We start from the raw sequence: 22,003 nt of genomic DNA, 5'->3' as shown, positions 1-22,003 counted from the left end.
TTTTTTCTTGTTTTGTACATGTGATACGTTTTATAAACATACGAGAATTGTATTCGCTTTCGACACGATTGGAATCTTTGTGTTTTTTTACGAAACTGTGAACACATACACATATTTAATTGTCTCTTTGCTTCTAGGTGCGAACACATGTCGCGTTCAAGTTTCTGTATTTCAGTATCGAATACAAACAAGCTATTTTCGTTGATGAAGAGAATTATACCACTTTCGTCGAGTATATTTAATACGGATGTGACAAATTCGCATTCATTGAAAATCACTTTATAAATTGTCACGTGGGTTTTTCCCCTTTCTAAACTTATGTAATTTATAAACTGTAATAATCATTACACACAGTAAGTAGATACTGTAAACATTAGCTAATAGGTAAATTATATTTTTCATTACTTGAAGTTCTTTTACTATTCGTTTTAAATCATAATTAGTAATTATAAGTAAAGATACGATGTCGTTTATTTATCAACAAAGATCAATTTGAAAGAAGAAAGAAAAAAAAAATGTAAAAATATTAAACAAACAATATTTCATTTATTCAAACAGTTCCTTTAGCGAGAATTCATAATTCCGCCAAGTGTCGATCATTCATTTACTCTGCAATATCCTGCTAATCAAAGTTACGTACGCTCTGTCGTCGCGTGCTATTTCTTGGTTTTGCTTCCTACCAAATACCCGTTGTCACAATGCGCATATAACGGTTTATCATGCATCCGGATTACGACGTTTGTTATATTTCTCTTTAATTGAAAAAACTTGCCATTTAGAATATAATTAATGATAATTTAGATTTTTTTAGCAAATTCCTTAAATATAACGAAAATTAGATTTTTAATGGTATTCGACAGAAAAGTACTGATATGTTTTTAACATCCAGGGCAGCGCAAGAAATCTTTCCCCAAGCTGTTTTTGTTTTTGTACGATAAAACAGTCAAACCTATCACCACTCAAATATCTATCTATCTTTTCTTGACAGAGACTTGTAGAGAGCCTGTGTAGCTCACATTTCGATTATGTAAAACGAAAGCATATGTGGAGGAAGTGATCGAGTTATGAGTCGTCGTGAATTGCGTCAAACCGTTAGTACGAAGTTTCGTACCGCGCCTCAGAGATTTTGCTAGTTTTACGTTATTGTCGTTCATATCGTACCTAAGACTACATCTATCATATTTCGGCACATTTACCCCCCCCCCATTATAAAAATAATTACTTATAGTGTAGTATTTTTTGACTAAACATTATCACCGTACATTGTGTAAGTCATGACTTATTTCCGGACGAAATTTAACAAAAAGCAAATATATATATATATACAGATATTGTAATATGTATAAAGTAGTGCCGTCAAAATTTTCGATACATGTTGACAAATTCAAGAAATCCGTACGAATGTTTAAAATCGTACAATTCGATCGGAATTGAATCAAGTTCTGTATATTTGTAAATAGTTGATCATATTTGAGTGAATATTGAAGTCACGTGGTGATGAATGCAAAGAAATACATTGAATTCAATTAATTATGGACTAACGCGTACGCAAATATTTGGTACAATAACGTTAGAAAATGCACTGCTGTGTAACCGTCACGAGTCCATTCATAAATATCAAAATATATTTAATTCATCATTGTATTATTACGAATAATAGTATACATATTATACATAGGTACATATAATATTATATGGTACATATAAATATTAGGCTGAATACGTGAGAAGATCACGTAAGGCATAATACTATTATATACACATACATTATAATAAATACTATAGTATGTAGTTTTACATATTATACCCACCACATGTGTAGAGTTGCATTCCAACAACTAGATTTTTAATGAAAAAACAAAAAACAGTACGCAAGTAATAAAATCCAAATACAAAATGTACCACTTTTATCACGCATGTATAGGCATAAGACACCAGTTTTATGATTTAAAAGAATTCTGGTCACCTAACTGCATGTCTAAATACATATTGTGTGCAAGTTTTTTTTTTTTTTCAATCACATCAATCTTTGGCTTGCCCAAAACATCTGTACGCATTTGATGATATTTAAATTGCTCGGTTGCATGCTCGTTCAAGTTTTCAAACGTAGCGCCATGCTGATTATAGATTTGCGTACTGCAGGTATGGTTTACGTATATGTAGAATTCAGTTAAAAAAAGTCCGTACTAAACGCAGAGTCTCTAAACTTTAACGAATTAAGCGACAGGAAAACTGGACAAACCGCACTCAATGCGCACCTGTAATAGTATCCTGAGCCGGATCCGCTAATAGGAAGTTGATGATGGCCGCTCAGAGCACTAAAACATTATTTGTCAGTTTTTACTTTTACGTATTGAATAAAGATGAAACAATGTTTTGAGAACTTGAAGCTGTTATCAGAATGCACCTCAAGTAATTGGATTATCCAGCTCATCACAGTAGCGCTATGTAATGATTTCCTACTTCATTGGCTCTGCTGTTAGTGAAAAATTTAAACGGGAAAACACTATTACAGTCGTTGCGGTTCGTGGCATTCAAATTTACGCCTGACAAGGCTTGCAGCGGCAATTTGCTCAACATCTGCTCGTGTTTGTAGTTTGACGCCTCGCGCAACTTGCTTCCGACTGACGATATTGGCTTCTTTATTTTCGAGTACTGTACATGATGTACCCACGGACTTGTGTACCGCTAGTAAATGGTACTATGGTCAATTCGTACACTAAATTACATATTATATTGCGCAAAAGTTAAGTTTATCACGGAAAAAAATCACTTTCAAATATTAGCCTCCAATTAATCATCAATGAATAAAATCAACACAAGAAAAGGAATTAGAACTCGTATGAAATATCAGATTTAGGTATCGCACTGACTTCGCATTGAAGTTACAGAAGAACAGTCAACGCTGAAATAGAGATAATACCTATTTCAGTGGTAGGAAGTATTTAGTTTGACCTCAGATCCGCTGGGCAGCGCTGAATATCGTATACGAATAATTACGTCCACTTTATCCTAACCTTTTTGCCAGTTACCTCCGTTTTTCGTAAACAAAAATGGCCGCGCCGTAGTTTGAATTTGTTGTCAGTTTGGCTGTTTATCGTTATTATTTATTTCAATATTAACGTGCTGGTTGCTAAATTAATAATTGCCTCGTAATGCATTTATGGGATATTGTTGTTGCATACCAATAATATAATATTCTGAGCTGTAAGTAAAGGCAACATATTTTTTAATACATGTCTGAAACGGAAATTATAGTTAGGTTATCGGTTGAAACATGCGGACTGTGATAATTCGATGGAAACATTAAATATTTTTTTGTCATTTCTCAACTCCACATATAAAAACCACATTGTTTTTAATAAAACAAAAAAAAAAAAACACAAACTTGATTTAAGTTCTATGCACTTTTGTTTAGGTACATGCCATTGTTTCCAACAATTGTTACAGAAAACAATGGAACATCAAAGAAAGGTTCAAAAATGGATAGACTTGATTCTGGCTGATAAATTAGAAAGTGTGGCAAGTGAAATAAAGGTACTTATAGAAATCACATGTTATACGATATGCAGAATTTGGATTAGAAAGTGGTAAAGATGGGAAAACTACTTCATTGTATCTAGCATGATTTTATATATTAAATATAGTACTTACCTAAAATGATACTCGAAATGTAATCTATTAACCGACAGGAATGAGATAACTGTTCTCTATCTCATAAGTATCTCATCTCTTTTTCTCATTCTTTTTCAGAAGCTGTCAGAATGGGATCTCGATCCAAAATTGAACAAGATCATCTTCAAAGCTCTGCTATGTCTGTCACACTCAGCAGAACGGTTGCAACCTCTAGACATCCAAAACGGGAAAAGAATATTTACAATAGCAGATGAGTTATGCTATGCTCTGATAGAAGTACCAGATTTCATAAAGTATTTCTCTAGCCTGTATTACGTCGCTCGAAAATTAATCATCATGAAGTTGTATAATAAGGCTATGAATATTATAGTATGGTCTTTCGCTGGAAACATTGTTTACGGTTTGACCCCTCAGGAATTAGACGTTTACCCAAAAATTGCGAGTTTGTGGCGTGATGCTGCAGTCAAAGTGACCGGAACTACGCCACCCTGCAACCTCAACAAAGCTGACTACCAGCTGTTATTAGATTTAATAAATAACGAGTTGAGGGTACTGGAAGTTATAGTTAAGGAACGTACCATGTTTGTCTTGTGCAGAACGTTTCGCTACCTAAAAAATCTTGATATTCTACTCGGACAGTTTGAATACAACAGTAATCAGAACCATCGTAGTATTATAAGGAGCTTTTTAGCTAGGATTAATGTAGGTCTGACAGGCGAAGGAAAGTATGACGTTTACAAAGACGCTCTACGTTTCATAAATTCCGCTACCGCTCTTGCCATTACCTCACCGCAGACGGTAAATGCTCCCACAGTCTTAGCAGATAGCTGTTCAATCGTTGAGACCACTTTAAGCGCAGATCCAGAACTATCCTGTTGCATTTTACTCTATAGAAATATGGGAATGATACTGTTGAAGTCTATAAGTAACTCAAAAGAATTATCGCATTGGGAACTTTCAAAACTCAGGAAAGAAACTCTGAACAGTATTCAGATGTATCAAGACAGCAAGGGAGCCACATTAAATATGCAAATGATAGACTCCATTCTACAGCCTGTACTGGTGCACTGGGAGCGTTACATTGCCGCTAACAATCATGAATTTCTAAAGGCCCCAACAATGCAGGAAATTCTTGGGCTAATACAGCTCATGTTTACTGTTTTAAACTCGAGCTGGTCAGACGGTTGCGAGGTGTGTCGTGAGAATAATTGTGCAATGCGGGCAAGTACGCATACAGTCACCGTGGTCAGCATGAAGTGCTTGGCTACCCTCTCCAAAATACCTGCCAATGATTTGCTCAGCAGTATATTTCCATTCGTGCAAGAACTGCTCGAAGAAACTGTCGCGGCAATATTTGACATGAAGCAGTTTAATTGCGCGCAATGGTATCCTCTCTGGAATAATTGTGCGATACATATCTACAACCTAAGCGTAAGCTGTCACAAAGTGTTGTACGAAGAGAGTGTGTACCTCTTCTCCCTTCTGTGCTCTGCTATTGTTAAATTTGACGGGCTCAAATCCTCAAACAGCTTGCTATCCATGAAGAATCCTCTATCCTATGTCCTCCACCGGCTCTGTAGCGTTCACTATAATCATGGAAGTTACAGAGAAGCATTGACACTGTGTGCCTTGAACGGGCTACTGAGTTACCAGAATGCCGACAGCAAAGCATTTCGCATGTGGGCGAGCATAAAGCACACATGTGCAACATCATCGGACATCTTATCATTGACCATGCTCACTTGTCTGAGAGAAGACACTGACTCTTTTTCCTTGATTGGGATTAAAGTGAGGCTGGACGATTATGATCTGAATGAACTTTGTATACAGGAGTTGAGGGGCTTGCTAGAGGGACGGTGCAATATGTCCCTCTCTATGCAAGCCACGCTCGAAGAGTTGGAAAGTCTCAATTCTGGGGGACTGGTGTACGCTCAAGGGGTTCAAATGCTGGGCTACCATATGCTCCAATATCAGTATGACCAGAATTTTACCAAGTACTTGAAGCGGGCGATCATAAAGTTGAAAGAGGACAAAACTGCCAGCAATTTACACCTTGTGACTGCTGCCAATCTTGACTTTTACACTTTTGTAGTTAATCTGCATGATATCATAGATCATACAAAAGCCGAGATGCAAACAACTAAGTTTGCACTGCGCGCCGCCAAATCAGCATCTCCTGAAGGAGAGCCCAACAAAAGTGACACCGTTGTACCTGCGTACACTAAGATCAATATTGTAGAGGATTCTCAACTTTTCGTCAACTTAAACCAGGCCTTGAGCAATTGGAGCCTTTGCATTGAAAACAATGTGGTAAGTTGACTGTTTCAAATGTTCTAACTTTCACAGAGTATAGGGTTTAAAAAAAAATACTCATACTAGTAGTAATATCAACAATGGCATCGACTGCTACTCTTTACAGAATAACCCCATTGAAGAATGGCATTTGCTCATGATGTTGCGCACCCTGGTGATTGTTGGGGAATTCTGTCGATTGCATCATTTTTCAATGTTGGAGGGTAAAGCGTGGAATCTGGCTTACAAACTTGCTTCTAACTTGAAAGATGCTAGTACTTGTCTTTATGGTAAACTTCTTTATCGTTTGTTAAATAACCAGTTATAAATGGCACAAACTTTTTTGCAAAGCAAAACATATCGTTTGTAAGATTATAGTTATTAATTGTGCAATACACAGTGGTGGGACGAAGTATTTCCCTATGGAATGTCAACAATGACTGGATTAAAACTGGGAATGAATTGATGACCGAATTACAAACCTCCTCTGAGCCTGAAAGTAACGACGCCATCGCATTCTTTTGTCTTGGTTTGTCAAAATTTTACTTTGAAATTGGCAAGGTATTATACCACTTCCAAACGTCCGTTTTTATTCGCTTTCAATCTGTTTATACTGATTTTTTCGTAATTCCATTTTCAGTACGAAGAAGGGGCCAAAATTTTAGACAGAACTGTGACACTCCCGAGTGTCCATCATCTCAAAAATGTTCAGCTCTTTTTATTGAGCATGAAAACCGCCCTTCAGAATTATCCATTTTGCTCGAATGATACTAGGTGCCAAAAACAAATGACTTATCTTGTCAAATGCCTGTATTCCTTGTTGGTTCTAATGGAATATTCACCACAACCCAGGGGTGACTATTGCTCTTAATTTCACTTACAAGTTGAAGCTGAAATATCATTACCTTTATTTTTCTTTATCTTGCAGCGGGGGTTAAGAAAAAGCAGCTATACACTTCTGAGATTCTTCTTACGTGTACAGCGCATCTGTCGCTGTGTATGAACAGCCTGTTGTCATTCAAGGAGATTTCATCCCACCTTACTAATCGACTGAAGTTAGCTCAGTCCTCGGGGCTTACGCTGCGTGTTGCAGAGTGTCTTAAGAATTTATGCTATATCGACCTGTCACGCATGCAGTTGGATGACTGCCTTGTCAAACTGCAAGGCTTGGAGTACATTCTTGATATTGAACACATTAAGGAATCCCAGAACACAAAAAACCCCGAGACCCTGACGACGGGACTAAATAAACCAGGCTGCAGAGATTCTCGCGTCAATGATTCTTCCCCTGTCTTCAGGAAGACGGTTTTTAAGCAACCAAAATTTTTGGAGCATATTAACTGCCTCTGTTACAAATGCAGCAGCGTTTGTTACCAGCACCTTGTACTCGCCAGTACGCACATCAGGGCACAACTATACTTTTTGCAGGGATACCTTAACGAAGCCATGTCTCACTTCGGTGGGGCTTTTGTACTGCAAAGAAAGATGCTGCAGTTCAAACATCGTGACAAATTTGCTTGGCAAAATGTACCAGAGAGTGACAGCGTGAAACAACACCCTTGGAAGTGCTATTACAACGCAGTCGAGCATGTTCTATTTCTTATCAACTTCAGTCGGTTCATAAGAGAATTGGAATTCGATGATAGGCAGGATGGAATGAGCGTCGCTTTGCAAGCTGTTAATATTTGCGAAAGATTTCATCTCCAAAGTCATCCCGTTTACGTATCTGCCAAAGAAATGGTGTTCGAATACCAGTTCTGCAACATGTTCCAAGATTCTGCTGACTTTGATAGTGAGTATATTAAATTGTTTGTATTGCGTTCTGATTTCATGTGAGTTTCATCTTTCTATTCATTCAATTTTTCCTTTCCGTTTATAGAGTTCACAGTACCTGACCCAAGCAGCATCGATGTAAATAAATACATCTGCACAAGCAGCAATATCGAATCCTCGAAAATCACCACGCCAGCCATGAAGTCACGTGTTAAAAAGCCGAGAACAATACGTCGCAACAAGACTCCACCTTTGCTGAAGTTGACCAAAGTAAGCATCGACCTCGACGAATACGTGGATGTGTCTCAATCACCCAAGTCGTCCAGACAGGGACCAAAAGCATCTCGCGATCACGCGTTTCCCACGTCTGTGAGGAGGAAAAATTTGGAAAAATATTTAGACACCGCATCTGATATCGGCAATCCAAAAACGAACGAAGGATCCATTCCAGGATATACGGAGGAAAGCATGAATGATAAAAGGAGTTCATGGATAAATAGCATCGCAACTTTGCTATCCGCACCCTTTTCCGAGCGAGTAGCGCAAATTCTTGTCCAACCAAAATTGAGCGAAGTAGAGATGATTGAGCGGTTAGTTGAACTTGTTAAAAAGCAAAGAAAGAATGATGACTTAAATACTGGATCCTTAAATTTTGGGCACCAATCCGGCGATAAAAATTATCACAAAAATTCTTACTTATCAATTAAAGATGAGAAAACGTTTGCCCAAATAATCAACCTGACTGCTTTCCTGTTCCCAAGCATTTCCAAGCAACTAACTGAAATTCTTGATGAAACTGGGCTGCATGGCTCAGACAAAAACGAACGGATAATCGAACTAGTAAAACAGCAGATAGCTGTTGCAGAATCAAGGAGTGAATCTTTAGATATTAAGTACCTGTGTAATGGTGAGAATTCTCAACAAAATTGTTACTCATCAAGCACGAAACCGGATGATATGGAGAAACTGGTGAGTTCCTTGACAGAAACACACATTGGAATCGAAAAAATGTCAAAACGCATTGTTACCAATGCGCCACGTTTAGATTCCACTGATGAAGGATCATGGATGCCTGGTTCCTGCCTGGAAAAGGAGAAGAACAACGAATCACTGGTGACAAATCTGTACGAGGATACACTGTCTGTTGTTAAAAACTTGAGAGTAAAATTTCAGTTTGCAGATGAATCCGAAACAGACACAGATCAGATCAATGGTAAAATGGACATGAGGCCTGCGATGCCTGAGCGTATTGGGCACAAAGAAAGATTGAGGTCTTCTGCTAGAGTTGCGAGGTCACGGTCTCATAACAGTGATATTAAACAGAAAAGACATTTAGATGACCCGGACGTCGTCTTATCAATGAATGAAGTGTACGAATCAAAAACGGAAACATGCGACCTGGATGAGAGAAAGACGAAATTCAAAAGCTCAGCTATAACAAGAAGCAAGAGTCAGCAGGATAAATCAGATTGTGTTACGCCATTTGAGATAGAAAAAACGAACGATTCACGGTTTGACATCGAAAATTCCATATTGTTGGGAGAGGAGAGCTTGCAGTCAAATAATTCTGACCTAATTCAGACTTCAGACCTCGAGGAACAGGCGATGATTGAAAAGCGGAGTAAAAGTAATGTGCAAACATGTAGAATAAGAACTTCGGCCAGAATTTTAAGATCCAAGTCTCAATTGAACGGAACCACATCATCGAATGTGAAAATTTCGAATACTACAAGCAGTCTTTCAACATCAAGTGCTAGTGCATCGACTGAAATGACTAAACGAGAAACTTGTATGCAAAGAAGCAAAACCCTGGCGACGTCTAGAATAAAGAAGTTCAAATGATTTCTCGATACTGGTAGGTCAGTGTCTAATCAAGCTAAAAGACGATTTTCCTATTGGTAGAGAATACACCCCAATATTAAAAGTGAATGACATCCTATCTGTATTGAAGTTGGCATACTAATTTGATCCCTTGATCGCTGATCAGTTTGATCGTGATTGCTCATAGATTTTTTATTATGTTCAATTTCAGAAAGTGAAGCTAACAAGCCCAATCAGTTTAATCATATGTTATGAAAGCCAAACAATACACTTATCAATTCAATTTTGTGTGTTAAAACAGTAGATGTTTAAGTTATAACTGCATCAAAGTTTTCCTGTTCTCTACTAAACGGTCAATGAAATCTAAAAATAGCTTTTACTTTTAATTGAATGTCACCTTGATCATTCGCATGCTCACATATCAATAATGAGCTCCGAATCGATGTATATCACCAATATTTGTAAAGCATTGATCAATAATAATAATAATGATAACTCTGTATAAGATGTCTTTTCATCACAGGTTGAAAAAAAAAAATTGTAAGTACAAGTACCGTATGGAATTTGTGTGAAAATATTTATTAAAATATAAGATATATGTACATCTGGTGGTAAATTGGGAGCTGGGTAAAATGAGCGCATAAGCTCCTCTGAGTTTGCGACTCTCTTCGTGAGTTACAAGTTACGCATTCTTATAACATAATAATAATAATTTCAGATAAATAGTAACTAATTTTGTTCCAATTAAATACTTAATAAACTCGAGTCATAACATTGTTATCATAATAGCTGTAAATTTACTTTAGCATTCCTGAAGATTTTTTTTTCTCTCTGTTACAACTAAATATCACACAAAATTTTATCGCCTTGTAGAACAAAGCAATACATCGTAATAGTTCATACAATAGTAATAAATAATTCGTTTTTTCACACTGTCTGCTGAGAAGTAAATTGGTCCTTGCTTCTTTTAGACTAGTATCTACGTTATTTGAGATGAGATGTGTGATCAAACAAGTAACTTGTTGAATAACTTTAGTTTGGATAAACAAAAAAAAAAAAAAGAAGGAAATCTAAATGTATTAATCAACATTTGAATAGAAATTACGTATCGGACCCTTCATAGTTAGTTTCAAAAACGATATGCCAAAAAGCTGCAACACTTTTGGGTAAAAAGAAACAGACCGAACAATATTTAAATATACAATGATACGGCTCATTATTTTGACCTTACATACTCGACAATTTTCACTGACTTAAAGCATATTCTATCACCGAAGGCATCACGTATATAATTACTTTTGAACTTGATCGAGAACATTACACATTACTCCTATAAATGAAAAATTAACAACATAACGATCCATAGGAATTTTCAACAAAATCCCACTGCAGCTTTTTTACTTTATTATAGTAATCGATCCTTTCGTGATCTCATAAGTTTGAGGCAAGATATTAGTAACAACTGCATGTTACTTGATTAATAAAATCATCTCTACAGGCCTTTAGACAGGGTTTCACTGTCAAGACTTCCACTGTGTACATACAACTTAGCTCGTTTGTAGAGTAGCAACAGGTACATACAAGTCGTCATACTTTCATTGTACAAATTCATGTTAGATTATATTAAAATTAAACGTTAATCATACATTTTTTACTGAAGTCGTTAATTTTTTCCATTAACTTTCTATTACCAAAGATATCAATTCTGGCAATATTTAATACAAAAAATAATAGTGGATAAGAAGCAACTGAGCTACCTGATAGATAAATGTCAAATGGTTTATTCTTTTATACCATTTGTAAATAATTTCCTCTTTGGGAAATGATCGTCGCGTTATTTGATCAGTTTTATTTTTGGTCCATTGAATATTTAAAACACAGCATGCATACTCAGCTATTCATAAAGTAATTTAACTTTCATCACACGTAATGTTTCCACATTCCAACGGTTTGTTTCTTAGTTTTATTTAACCAGAGATGGTAACTTTTGAGCACACTTCAGATCTAACCGCTATCAACAATGAACACGAGATCTTACAAAATATGAAACACAAATCAGGAATGTGTGGCTAAGGTTGGATTGGGAAAGTTCAGCTCACAAATTCAAAAACACATTAACGAGGCTGAAGTTAGCAGCCAGCATTAGCAGCCAACGTTCTAATGTTCATTCGAATAAGGTAGTCAAGTCCGGAAATCAAAATTTTGTGAAATACCTTGAACCCCCAATACTGTAGTGCATTTTTCTATTTCTAAAAAGTTTAACATCATTGGCTGCTAACTTTGGCTGCTAGCTTCAGCTTCATCAAATTCAATAACACATTATAAATCTTTGCAAAGATATTAACAATCTGGAAGCACTCCTGAACGATACGGTGGAAAACGATTCCTCAACAAATGTAGCCAATTAATGCTGCGTGGAAATGGAAAAATATAAATTTTTTCAAATTAACCTTGTAGCGTCTTTTGGAGCAACATCTTATACCTGGAATAAGTGATTGATCAATAATTGACTATCTTTGAATATAATGAGGTTTCAGTCGGGTTTTGGGATGTAACATTTTACCTTGAAGACATTATTGCCCAAAACCAATGTATAATTTGTTAGAAGAAGTTATAATAGCGGAGACATAAACTCGTTTGCAGATTTAAAGAATATGAAAGGGGCTTCCAAATTGGCAATCACAGTCTAAAGATGCGTGTACTGTTTGTTGGCAGGTAATACAAGGGATCTCGTTTCGTTGTTCAGCTCCAAAACTCTGGCAGCTTCCTGTTGGGTTTTCGCAAGTTCCATGAGTGCAAGTGCACCAAGCCACTTCTGGTTATCTTCAGGTATCAGATTGTCCTGCTGATGCATCTCCTGCTTAATCACTACAACTTTTGCACCTGTTCTTTCATTGACATTGTCCTGATTCATTGCAGTCTTGTTGTTTGGGGCAGCTTCCTTGACACCAGGGTTGGCGCAGCTTCTAGCCAGCATCAGGACCGTAGGTCTCCTCTCGTTTTCCCTGGTGCAGGACAGCGCAGACGCAGCAGAGCGTTGATTAGGATTATTCTTGACTGGCGTAAAATTCGACTGAGGAAGTTGCTCCTCGAATAACGAGTTTGTCAAGGCCCAGTGCGAACTCGCAGCTATCGGAGAGACATTAAATGCTTTGGTATTGTTGTTGGGCAGAATCTCGCGTGCCAGTGAATCCCAGCAGTGCTGATTGACGGAGGTAGAATTGTCACCGAAGCCGATCTCGGCCGAGCAATTTTCCACAGTAACTTCGTTGTCAATGGGAGGCACTTTGATGGATAAATCCCAGGATATATCTGAGTTAGGATTAGACCCCAGAGATACAGAGTCCAATATCTCCGTCTCAGACTTGTAGCACGTGTCGTTGAATGTGCTCAGACTTGAATCTGAAGTCTGCTCTGTGATGCAAGAACCTTCGTTCCATGAGGTGCCGAACTGGCCCTGGGCAATCTCAATGTCCAGTTGAGCAGAGTCAGAGTTTTGCTGACCATTTGATGGCGGATCCCATCTTAGCGGCTTTGCGAGCTGTTGTTCAAGGCAGGCTTCTCTTAGCCAGCGTTTCTTTGGCTGGAGTCTGTCCAGTGATCTGCGAACCGGAGTTATGGGGAGTTTGCTCGTCTGAGTCGACTCTTCGTCTTCGGATATCTGAAGCATGGCACAGGCTTCCACCGGATCCTCATCCTGGCTTTCCTCTTGGCTGTCTTGGCTTTCCCCACAGTAGAGCCTTTGACTGGACTGAATTTTTCGCTCCACATTTTCTTGTTCACCAGTAGCGTCCATCATCAGGCCTTTTCTGGATTTTGTCCTCTTATGATTGTCCATACTGCACTTCCACGCCTTTTTCTTACGCTCACTCTTTCCAGTTGGCGTTCTATCCTCCCTTTCCCTTGACATTTTGTATCGCTCTAACCATCGTGTGACGTCGTGAGGCAGATCTGTATTTCCGGTTACCGGCTTGAGCACAAAGTCATCGGATCTCGTCAACGTCGCATAGGGATGATCCGGACAATGCCGATTCGCATGAGTAAACCTCATTTCGCATCCAGATTCCGTACACAGAAATGGTTTCTCTCCTGTGTGAAGACGCTGGTGTGTTTTCAACTGCCCGGATTGCGTGAAGGCTTTTGTGCAACCCGGATAATCACAAGGATAAGGTCGTTCTCCTTGAACATATTAAAAGGAAACAAATAAAATATTTGCTATTTTTAGTGGACTCAGGATATATAGTCAACTACGCTACATTTATTTGAAATTTTGATGTTAGAGAAGATAATCTAGTATGAGAAATTGATCTTCATTATTTTCACTTGTTTGTGTGTTGAAGGCAGACGAAAAAGAATTGTCAAAGGACTTTAATCTCAATTCTCTGAATTTTTCAAGGAATGTATTAGGCAACTTTTATCATCCCATGTGAAAACCTCTGCTGACAAAAGTTACATGATAGAATCCCAGGCTTTCTCTGTCAATGATACCAATTTTCCATATTATTCGATAAATACTAATATATTCATTGTAATGTTTCAATATTATTAAACTTGATATCATGAGTATCGGGATGTGAGTTGAGAATCGGTCAAATTAGGTATCAAATTATTTTTCGAAACTCTATACACACACTCAGTCTACACCCATCTTGGCGACGTTTATATCAATTTCCCTACATTTGTCCGTATGCTCACAATTTATGGCCATATTGACAACAGGTGGTGAAGCAAAGGTGACCTACAATCACTTGAAAATAGTGATAGAGATGAAATCTCTCTTTCCCGTTTAGATTTCGAAACCTGTTGTTTTTTCCATTCTAACCGCCTTGTTTCCACCTGTTAATAGACACAGTTGACAACGGTCAGTCATTACTGAACGACAGATTTCCGGTGCAAAACGTGACTTAACAGTTGCTCCCTAAACATTTTTCTACGACTTTCATCTCTCTCCATCCACCTTTGTTCTGTAAATGCATATGTCTTTGCTACATTGTATCAGGACAAAGAAGTAGAAGAAAAAAGGACGGACATCTTGAGAGCGTTCGATCTTTCAAGCTCTGTGAAGAAGGAGCCAGAAAGTGAGAGTATATCACACCAAGAGAGAGAAAGAGAAAGGATGAGGGGGAGGGCGAGAGGGTGCGAGAAAAAATACGAATGGCCGAGCGCTAAAGGGCAAGGGGATAAAGATAAATCAAAGAGAGAAAGGAGAAACAAAACGCAATTGCGACTTAAGAAAAGTCTGAATCATGTACTTCGGCAAGTGGCGAAAAGCGGGAGGGAAAGAAGGAAGGTTCGTTGCGCTGAGCCAGCTCCTTCGCATGTTACGTTTACGTGACGCGTACGCCGGTAGGATTTAATTCGTTTCGGTGTACGCGTGACGCCAACGGCAAACCGAACGACGGTTGGTCCGCAGGGAGAAGGGAAGGCAGGCAGGCAACCAAAGTCACCCCCCTCCCAAAGCGTCCCTGACCGATCCACTCGCCATGCACACGTGAAGTCCGACGAGGGAACGCGTATACGTGAAGTTAGGTATAGTATATTTAAGCACACAGCGTACTCTGCCGGTGGCGTCTCTCCGCCCGGTGTATTATTATACCTGTGTGAGTGCGCAGGTGCGCCTGGAGACTCTTCTCCCTCGGGAAGACCCTGTTGCAGAAGGTGCACTTGATGCTGCTCGGTGACGTGCTGCCTTGCATCATCAGGTTCGTTAGGGCATCGGCTCTCGGCCGCCCTCGGCGATGACTCTCCGATGATGAGGAACGTGTACCGGCGCCTGTACTGTCGGCGTTCCCGTTCTCGTTTACGCCGGTTCCGGCGTTGCCTCGCACGGCTGCGACGCCGCGATCCCGGTATTCCGGGGACGAGCACGAGCTTCCGGGGCTGAGGTTCACGTTCCTCGCCTCCTCGCCCCAGTTCCAGGGGTAGAGCATCGTGTCGCACATCGGCGGGCTGCAAGGAAGCCCGTCCTGAAGGCCTAGGGCCCGCGACTCTCGCTTTGGCGTATGCAATTCCATCGGGGCCCGCTGTTCGCGACACCCCACAAGCTTCAATTCACACTTAACACAGTCCTCAACACCCCAAATACCGGTCTTTTAATTCAGCATTAACTAACGGCAACGATGCCACACGCGCTCACAACGTCCGCACCGTCTCGTCTACCGCGTGCAACTGATGTTAACCGCCAAAAATATTTATAAATTTTCGCGCGCGCCACCCAGCGACGATCCCATTGGACGAGGGTGGTTGTGGGCGGGGTCTAGCGTCGCCGACTCTAACAGAGACCGTCGTATTATTTTACATTTAACGATATTTAAACAAAACCTTGCCACGAGTTATCGTTTATTCGGTTTATCAGAAATTGGGGAGTGAGAGCGGTGCCTTTTACGGTTAGAAAATTGAAATTTGATAGAGTTATTTTCAGTTTCATCGCCTGACGGAGAACCGCTTATGGAAATCGTGCCGGCTGGTGGCGCCGCGTCCGTTCCGAAATAACTCAATTTATTATACAAACCATGAATTATTTATAAAAATAAAATATTGGTAAATTAATTTTGTTATTTTTCCCATCCCTTGGAATGAAGAAAAATTTTACTTTGCCAAGTTTTCGAATCGGTGGTGGGAGAAGGACGCGCTGGGGCCGAGACTCGGCCGCGGTTCCTGCCCGAGCACAAACCTCGTGGTGATCTGCCTTCGACTCGGCCATATTGGAATATTGGATGTCTCCGTTACACAAGGGCTCAAAAGTAGCCGTGAAATTTTCGCATAATCCTCGACGAAGAGAGGATAATAGACGCCATGGAGAACACGTACAGTATAGCTGTTGCTAATAAGTTCCTTCTCGCACTGGACGAGGACGAGGACCCTCTGGAGGTACTGAAAGCCAAGGAGCAGGAAAAAGAGGCAAAGAGGAAGGAAAAACTCTCCGAAAAGGAGAACAAGACCAAGCAGCCAGACCAGCTTCCGAAACCTGCGGCCAACAAGCCACCGAAAACCCGTGTAATTAAAGACGCCCAGCAGCAGCCGCCCTCGAAAAACCAGGAGCCGAAAAAGGATCAAGGTTAGTTTTATACGCAACGCTCCGCGCCTCGTGGCGCCTCGTACATGCCGCGATGATCCATTACATCTATCCGCCTAGCCACGTGTAATTATTCCACTCTCTGTGTCCGAAAATTTATGAAAAATTAGGAAAACTGTGTTTCCCTCCTTCGCAGATGCATTCTTACTTATTCCGCATTTTGTCAAGCTCCCTTTACTTCTCGCGCCTCGTGTCACGTCCATCTTATTTTCGTGTCCTCGCTTTTATACATACCTATCGTCGCCGTAAAGCGCTGCGCTTTCCGCATACACGATAAATACTACGTGTATGTAATACACATCGTTACTCGTCGCTACCCGAGAACCAGTTACCCTCGCCTTTATTTCGCCTGTAACCAATCATTCTTTTCTTACAGTATTTATTTAGTTATTTCTATTGTATCTGTTAAGTTGGGTTCCCTCACGGTAAGCTACACACATACAACCCCCCCGCCCCTCTTCCTCCATCCCTTTCCGTTTCCATTTCACTGGCTAAGAATGCATTTGGTTCTGCTGTGTCGCAATTTACCTCGTGGACTTCACTACCTTATAAGACATCCGATGTACACCATTTCAGATTCGCTCAATATTACTCAATAGATATAAATTTGTTCTCGTTTCCAGCTATTTTGCTGCGACACAATTTTTTTCTCGTAACACAAGTTCGATTTGTTCACAAAAGTGGTTCTGAACGCTGATATTCTTCTACAGTAAAATGCACAAATGAGTTAACCTTCTGGCTAACTTGTTTTTGGTTTGAAACAAAATGCGAGTTCGATTCTATATGAAATATGTCGCAATGACTGGCAATGCAGCAGACATGAGAAAATGGGATGCATTGTCGCATAATTCGTATAGAATCGAACTCACATTTTGATTCCGTTCAAAAACAATTTAGCTGAAAGGTAAAGGCATTTATGCATTTTACTGCACATATATCAATTGCATAGTCCAGATAGCGCAATGATTTGTAACTACTACATTTCACCCAACTTGGATAATCGAGAGCAATCCTTTATCCTAATATATTGAGAACGTGTAATATGTTCAATGAAATTAATGGTATTTGTACTTTAGCCATATAAATATTTGTTATATGAAAAGTTTTTTTCAAAATAGAATTGTTCCAATTCCAAAGCAACATTCAGAAATCCAGAAACAATTTCAATTAAGACACCCAATCATTAAAATGAACGATCCAGAAATCTTCAGTAAATAAAATTAGCAGACGCAGTCTCATTTGGTATGAAAGATTTTTTTGCACTTAAGCTTAAGAATTTTTCTATGATTAACTTTTTATGTTAATTATAATCATTTTTTTTTTTTATTCTAAAGAATATCTGGCTCATTCTTTGTAAACAGTGGAAAAAAAACCTGCGGTAAGACCAAGCGGTGGCGATCGTAACGTGAAATTTTCCGGCGAGTCTAGAGAAGAGCGCAACAACAGGCGCAACCGAGAGGATGGCGACCAACGTACTCCTCGTGGCCAAGGAGAACCAAGACGAGGACCTTCCGGGTGCGTGAATCTATCAATATGATATTCTGATACTGGACTTCGAATTATTTTTCTCAAGTAGGACACAGAGATGTAATTTCAAATTCTCTATTTTAGAGAGGGTCGTGATAATCGTGAGTTCCGTAGTTCAGTTGGTGATAATCAGCGTGGTGAGTTTACTGAGCGCAGAGAACGTGGAGGTGGAACTCGAGGAGTAGGTGGCCGTGGACGTGGCGGTACTCGGGGAGGTCGGGGAGGTTTCGAAAACCGTCCAAAACGCGAACGAGATCAGGACCGTCAGTCACGGTCAGAGAAGACGTAAGTTGTGTGTTTCAGGATGACCGCTATTATGCCTGTGTGCTAAGTCTTAATGCGATTCATTTAAAAACGGGATATTGCGCTGGAAAATCGAGTTTGTCTTAAAATCGATCTATATTAAATAGCATTTTGGTATTTTTTTCTGGCAATACTTTCAAGATCTTGAAATTATTAAATTAATAATTACCGTTGTGTAATCTATTCCCTCCATTTTTTTTTTTTTTTTTGTATTTGTTGGATACTCGTTTTACAATAAGAATTTGTGTGTCGAATATTGACTTTTTATAACAGTAGTATAAATCGTTTGGATAACTTGTAAAATTGACAATGTAAATATGCCAACGGTGAAAAAATTAAGGCAAAGGTTGTATACACGCACATGAACTTTGAGGCCTCTATCGCAGATCCCGTTTTTAAACAGATGTAAGCTTACCAGTTGAACATGGTAAAAACACGTTTCCGTTATTAAAATACAATCTGCACTAGAGCCAACTTTTAGAGTCCAAGTCTCTTCCACTTTTTAAACGATAATCTGTTGTGTTCTCTTGTGTATGTCTGCAAGCGGGCAGCCGAGGTAAGGATTTTTGCCATGTATATCTTTGCATGCGAATGACGCACTTGTTCTAATACCCCTTTGTTAGGAATGTGCAAAATCTCACATCTTTCTCATCGTATCTGTAGCAATGGAATTATGTCGCTGCTTTTCGTAAATATACTACAATGAAATGAACACAGATTCCTAGATAAATTAAACCTCGTTAAATATAAGCAGAAGAGTTCTGAAATATGAAAAAAGGCTGTTTAACTACATTCTCAAGATTTTTTCGATTGTCGTAGTGGTGAACACATGAGGCTGCCAGATTTGCTGTTATATCAGAGATAATGTCAGCTATCTAACCTTTACATTAACCAGAAGCTCAACTTCACTGTTTCAACGTTTGTTTATGTTTTTCACTGGCTCACAGCAATTATTCACCTGAAAAAAAATGTTTACAGCGGAGTGAAACCTGTTGACAAGAGAGAGGGTGGTGGGAGCCACAATTGGGGAACTCATCGCGATGAAATTGAGTAAGTTATAACGACCTACTCAATTTTATCTGCACTTTATGTGTCTCAATACAGCTCGTATTTTCTTGTTTCACAATTAAATGAATGAAATCGATTTTCGTTTTTGTGCAGAGAGCAGATGATCCAAGAAACCCAAGACTGGAATGCTGTCGAAAAACCGGATGCAGATGTATCCCCGGTTGTCGCCGAGCCTAAGGAAGGGGACGCTCCAGCTGCAGCAGACTCTTCGGCGGAAGAGAAGCCGCCGGCTGAGGAGGAATCGCGCGAATTGACTCTTGACGAGTGGAAAGCACTTCAGAGTAACCGTGCAAAGCCCCAATATAATCTGCGCAAAGCAGGCGAGGGCGAGGATCTTACTCGTTGGAAGAAGATGTACGCTCTTGAGAAAAAGAAGGAAGGAGTCGAGGAAGAAGAAGACGAAGAGGAGGAATACGACGCTGCTGCTGAGTATCCGCAGCGTGTGGGCAGGCAGAAGCATGTCCTTGACATCGAGTTTCACTTTAGTGACGCTCGTCGCGGCACCGGAGGACGTGGAGGTCGCGGAGGTCGTGGCGCACGTGGTGAACGCGCGAACGGCGGTCGTGGATTTGGAAGTCGTGGTGGCGCTCCGAGGGATGGAGGCGATCGTGGTGACCGCGGAGACCGTGGAGATCGCGGAGATCGTGGAGATCGCGGAGACCGCGGAGATCGCGAACCACGTGATCGTGAGCGCGAGTCGCGCCCTGTAGCTGCTGTAAGTGTTGAATTTCATATTGATAAACGGAGAATACATTTTCAAAGATGTCACTAGTCTTATTGAGATACGCGTGATCTGAAATTAGCAGGAAAATTTCGTGTCATGTCCATGACGATTTGAGTAGATGGTGTAAAAATTTGGAATTTTTGTGTTTCAGCCTCAGCAGCCAGAACAAAGATCGCCGCGTGGGCGTCAAAATGCACCCAAGGTAGATGATGAACACGACTTTCCCTCCTTGGGGTAAGAGCTGTAGCTCTGAAATCATGCAGCCCCAATATCGCCACAATCAGTCCCGCATAAGTTCGCTCCACACTTGCTATTTTGCATAATACACATTATATTGTGAATAACGGTCAGAAATAGTAATTAACGGAAAAAAGTAACATTTCATATACACACAAACACACATGCTGCGATTCACCCACTCTTATACACACATATGAAATACAGAAAAAGTCAAAAATAGAAAGAAAAGAAAAAATGCGGGTGATTATGGAAAAAGAAAAATCCCTTATATTTGTGAAAAGCTGTGTACGGCTGTATGTAGTTTGTAAGAGGCACTAGTCCGAATGGAGAGTGAGGGAGTGAAATGAATGTTGAACGCCTTGGTCTCTTTACACACACGGAAAATAAAAGAAAAGAAAACAATAGTAATTAGATTGACAGTAATTGGTAATCGAATGGCAGTTTATTGGCTATGAGGTTGTGGCCGAAAAGAAATGAACTATAAATTTGTACGAACAAGTACTGGTTACTTGAGTAATTTGACAGACAACGGTATATTTCAGCTTGGCATAACGTGGTTTCCTTTTTTTATTTTTACCACGAAGATGTCACATAATCCTGGGTGTTACAAACTACTTTTTTTTGTTCCTTCATCTACGTAGCATATCTCGTTTTAACGTTACACCGATGGAATAAACTAAAATTGATGGAATCAGAAGCCATCGAAAACACGAAGTAGCGATACGTAACGACACGCGTATAGTAATAGGGATAATAATAATAGTAATAATAATAATAATACTGATAATGTTAATGATTCTTTGTGGAAACTTTTAACATGTTATACCTACCTTCTCTTTATTTTATAATTTTGATACAATATTCGAGAGGGAGGGAAGGAGGGAAGACGGGAATGACGCCTTTCTCTGTGTACATACTTGGTCGTTGCGCGCTGAGTAGCACCGGCGAGGCTTTTTTTTCGTATGCGAAATATGTCTTTCATTGCGCGCGAAATATTTGACAAATTTATATATTTGAAGGTAGAAAAGAGATTGAAACCAAAATTTCCTTTTTTCTCCAACACGTTAGTATATTCATAACGGATATATGTATTACGAAGAAAACTGTCAAAAAGAACGATCGATTCTACATTCATCCCAGACTTTAGACTCAACTTTACATTTGTATGACAGACCCCCAGGAGAACGGTGAAAAAGATAGGAGTAAGAAAAACAAAATAAAATAATCCACACAGCATATTGATATGTTATACTTTTTACGCATCATTCGTCATACTTTCGATTCTATGAATTCTGCTATATCTATTAATTATTTACTATGTTTGTTATATATTGAAATAAACCAGATTCACAACCTCTTCATAATGAAATGATGTTACGATATTTGAGACTTAGGGTATATGTGTAAATAATATAACATTTACAAATAAATTGTGACAAGACTAGCGAAATCTAAACGCATTCATTTATATCGCTATCCATCTAGTTACGCTCGGAATTCGACTTTAGCTCCCTTCACAGACATATTCAACATTATAAAACTGC

General features: G+C 39.4%; 3 protein-coding genes across 6 annotated transcripts; 2 read left to right on the top strand and 1 right to left on the bottom strand.

Annotated features, from left to right (window-relative positions):
• The first annotated feature begins 3,031 nt into the window (after window positions 1-3,031).
• Window positions 3,032-11,171, top strand: LOC124182567. Of its 2 annotated transcripts, XM_046570007.1 has the most exons (8): window positions 3,032-3,207; window positions 3,451-3,537; window positions 3,754-5,946; window positions 6,056-6,218; window positions 6,329-6,489; window positions 6,569-6,782; window positions 6,857-7,720; window positions 7,808-11,171. In XM_046570007.1, exons 2-8 carry the CDS (start codon window positions 3,457-3,459, stop codon window positions 9,541-9,543), a joined length of 5,412 nt encoding a protein of 1,803 aa, XP_046425963.1. In that variant the 5' UTR covers window positions 3,032-3,207; window positions 3,451-3,456; the 3' UTR covers window positions 9,544-11,171. The 2 variants fall into 2 exon arrangements, with proteins under 2 accessions (XP_046425963.1, XP_046425964.1); XM_046570008.1 differs by lacking the exon at window positions 3,032-3,207 and having other exon boundaries at window positions 3,531-3,590.
• On the bottom strand, window positions 10,086-15,674 carry LOC124182568. 2 transcript variants are annotated; one of them, XM_046570010.1, is made up of 2 exons: window positions 15,119-15,674; window positions 10,086-13,701 (listed from the first exon to the last, which is right to left on the bottom strand). In XM_046570010.1, exons 1-2 carry the CDS (start codon window positions 15,534-15,536, stop codon window positions 12,209-12,211), a joined length of 1,911 nt encoding a protein of 636 aa, XP_046425966.1. In that variant the 5' UTR covers window positions 15,537-15,674; the 3' UTR covers window positions 10,086-12,208. The 2 variants fall into 2 exon arrangements, with proteins under 2 accessions (XP_046425966.1, XP_046425967.1); XM_046570011.1 differs by lacking the exon at window positions 15,119-15,674 and adding an exon at window positions 14,323-14,558.
• A 512-nt stretch (window positions 15,675-16,186) lies between these two features.
• LOC124182283 (plasminogen activator inhibitor 1 RNA-binding protein-like) lies at window positions 16,187-21,909 on the top strand. Of its 2 annotated transcripts, XM_046569317.1 has the most exons (7): window positions 16,187-16,579; window positions 17,959-18,112; window positions 18,209-18,409; window positions 18,972-18,983; window positions 19,406-19,477; window positions 19,589-20,210; window positions 20,371-21,909. In XM_046569317.1, the coding sequence occupies exons 1-7, from the start codon at window positions 16,318-16,320 to the stop codon at window positions 20,455-20,457; spliced, it is 1,410 nt and encodes a 469-aa protein (XP_046425273.1). In that variant the 5' UTR covers window positions 16,187-16,317; the 3' UTR covers window positions 20,458-21,909. The 2 variants fall into 2 exon arrangements, with proteins under 2 accessions (XP_046425273.1, XP_046425275.1); XM_046569319.1 differs by lacking the exon at window positions 18,972-18,983 and having other exon boundaries at window positions 16,188-16,579.
• Window positions 21,910-22,003: the final 94 nt, after the last annotated feature.

The sequence above is a fragment of the Neodiprion fabricii genome, chromosome 5 (genome assembly GCF_021155785.1).
Source record: "Neodiprion fabricii isolate iyNeoFabr1 chromosome 5, iyNeoFabr1.1, whole genome shotgun sequence".
In the NCBI taxonomy this organism is placed as follows: domain Eukaryota; kingdom Metazoa; phylum Arthropoda; class Insecta; order Hymenoptera; family Diprionidae; genus Neodiprion; species Neodiprion fabricii.
This window is presented reverse-complemented; position numbering and strand designations above follow the sequence as displayed.

Bases quoted from the DNA above. Each gene is read 5' to 3' on its own strand.
- LOC124182567 (XM_046570007.1), top strand. From the start codon at position 3,457: ATGGAACATCAAAGAAAGGTTCAAAAATGGATAGACTTGATTCTGGCT. The intron at 5,947-6,055 runs GTAAGTTGACTG...TACTCTTTACAG, and splicing joins TTTGCATTGAAAACAATGTG to AATAACCCCATTGAAGAATG. The intron at 6,219-6,328 runs GTAAACTTCTTT...TGCAATACACAG, and splicing joins TGCTAGTACTTGTCTTTATG to TGGTGGGACGAAGTATTTCC.
- LOC124182568 (XM_046570010.1), bottom strand. From the start codon at position 15,536: ATGGAATTGCATACGCCAAAGCGAGAGTCGCGGGCCCTAGGCCTTCAG. The intron at 13,702-15,118 runs GTATAATAATAC...AATATGTTCAAG, and splicing joins GCACCTGCGCACTCACACAG to GAGAACGACCTTATCCTTGT.
- LOC124182283 (XM_046569317.1), top strand. From the start codon at position 16,318: ATGGAGAACACGTACAGTATAGCTGTTGCTAATAAGTTCCTTCTCGCA. The intron at 16,580-17,958 runs GTTAGTTTTATA...CTTTGTAAACAG, and splicing joins GGAGCCGAAAAAGGATCAAG to TGGAAAAAAAACCTGCGGTA. The intron at 19,478-19,588 runs GTAAGTTATAAC...GTTTTTGTGCAG, and splicing joins ACTCATCGCGATGAAATTGA to AGAGCAGATGATCCAAGAAA.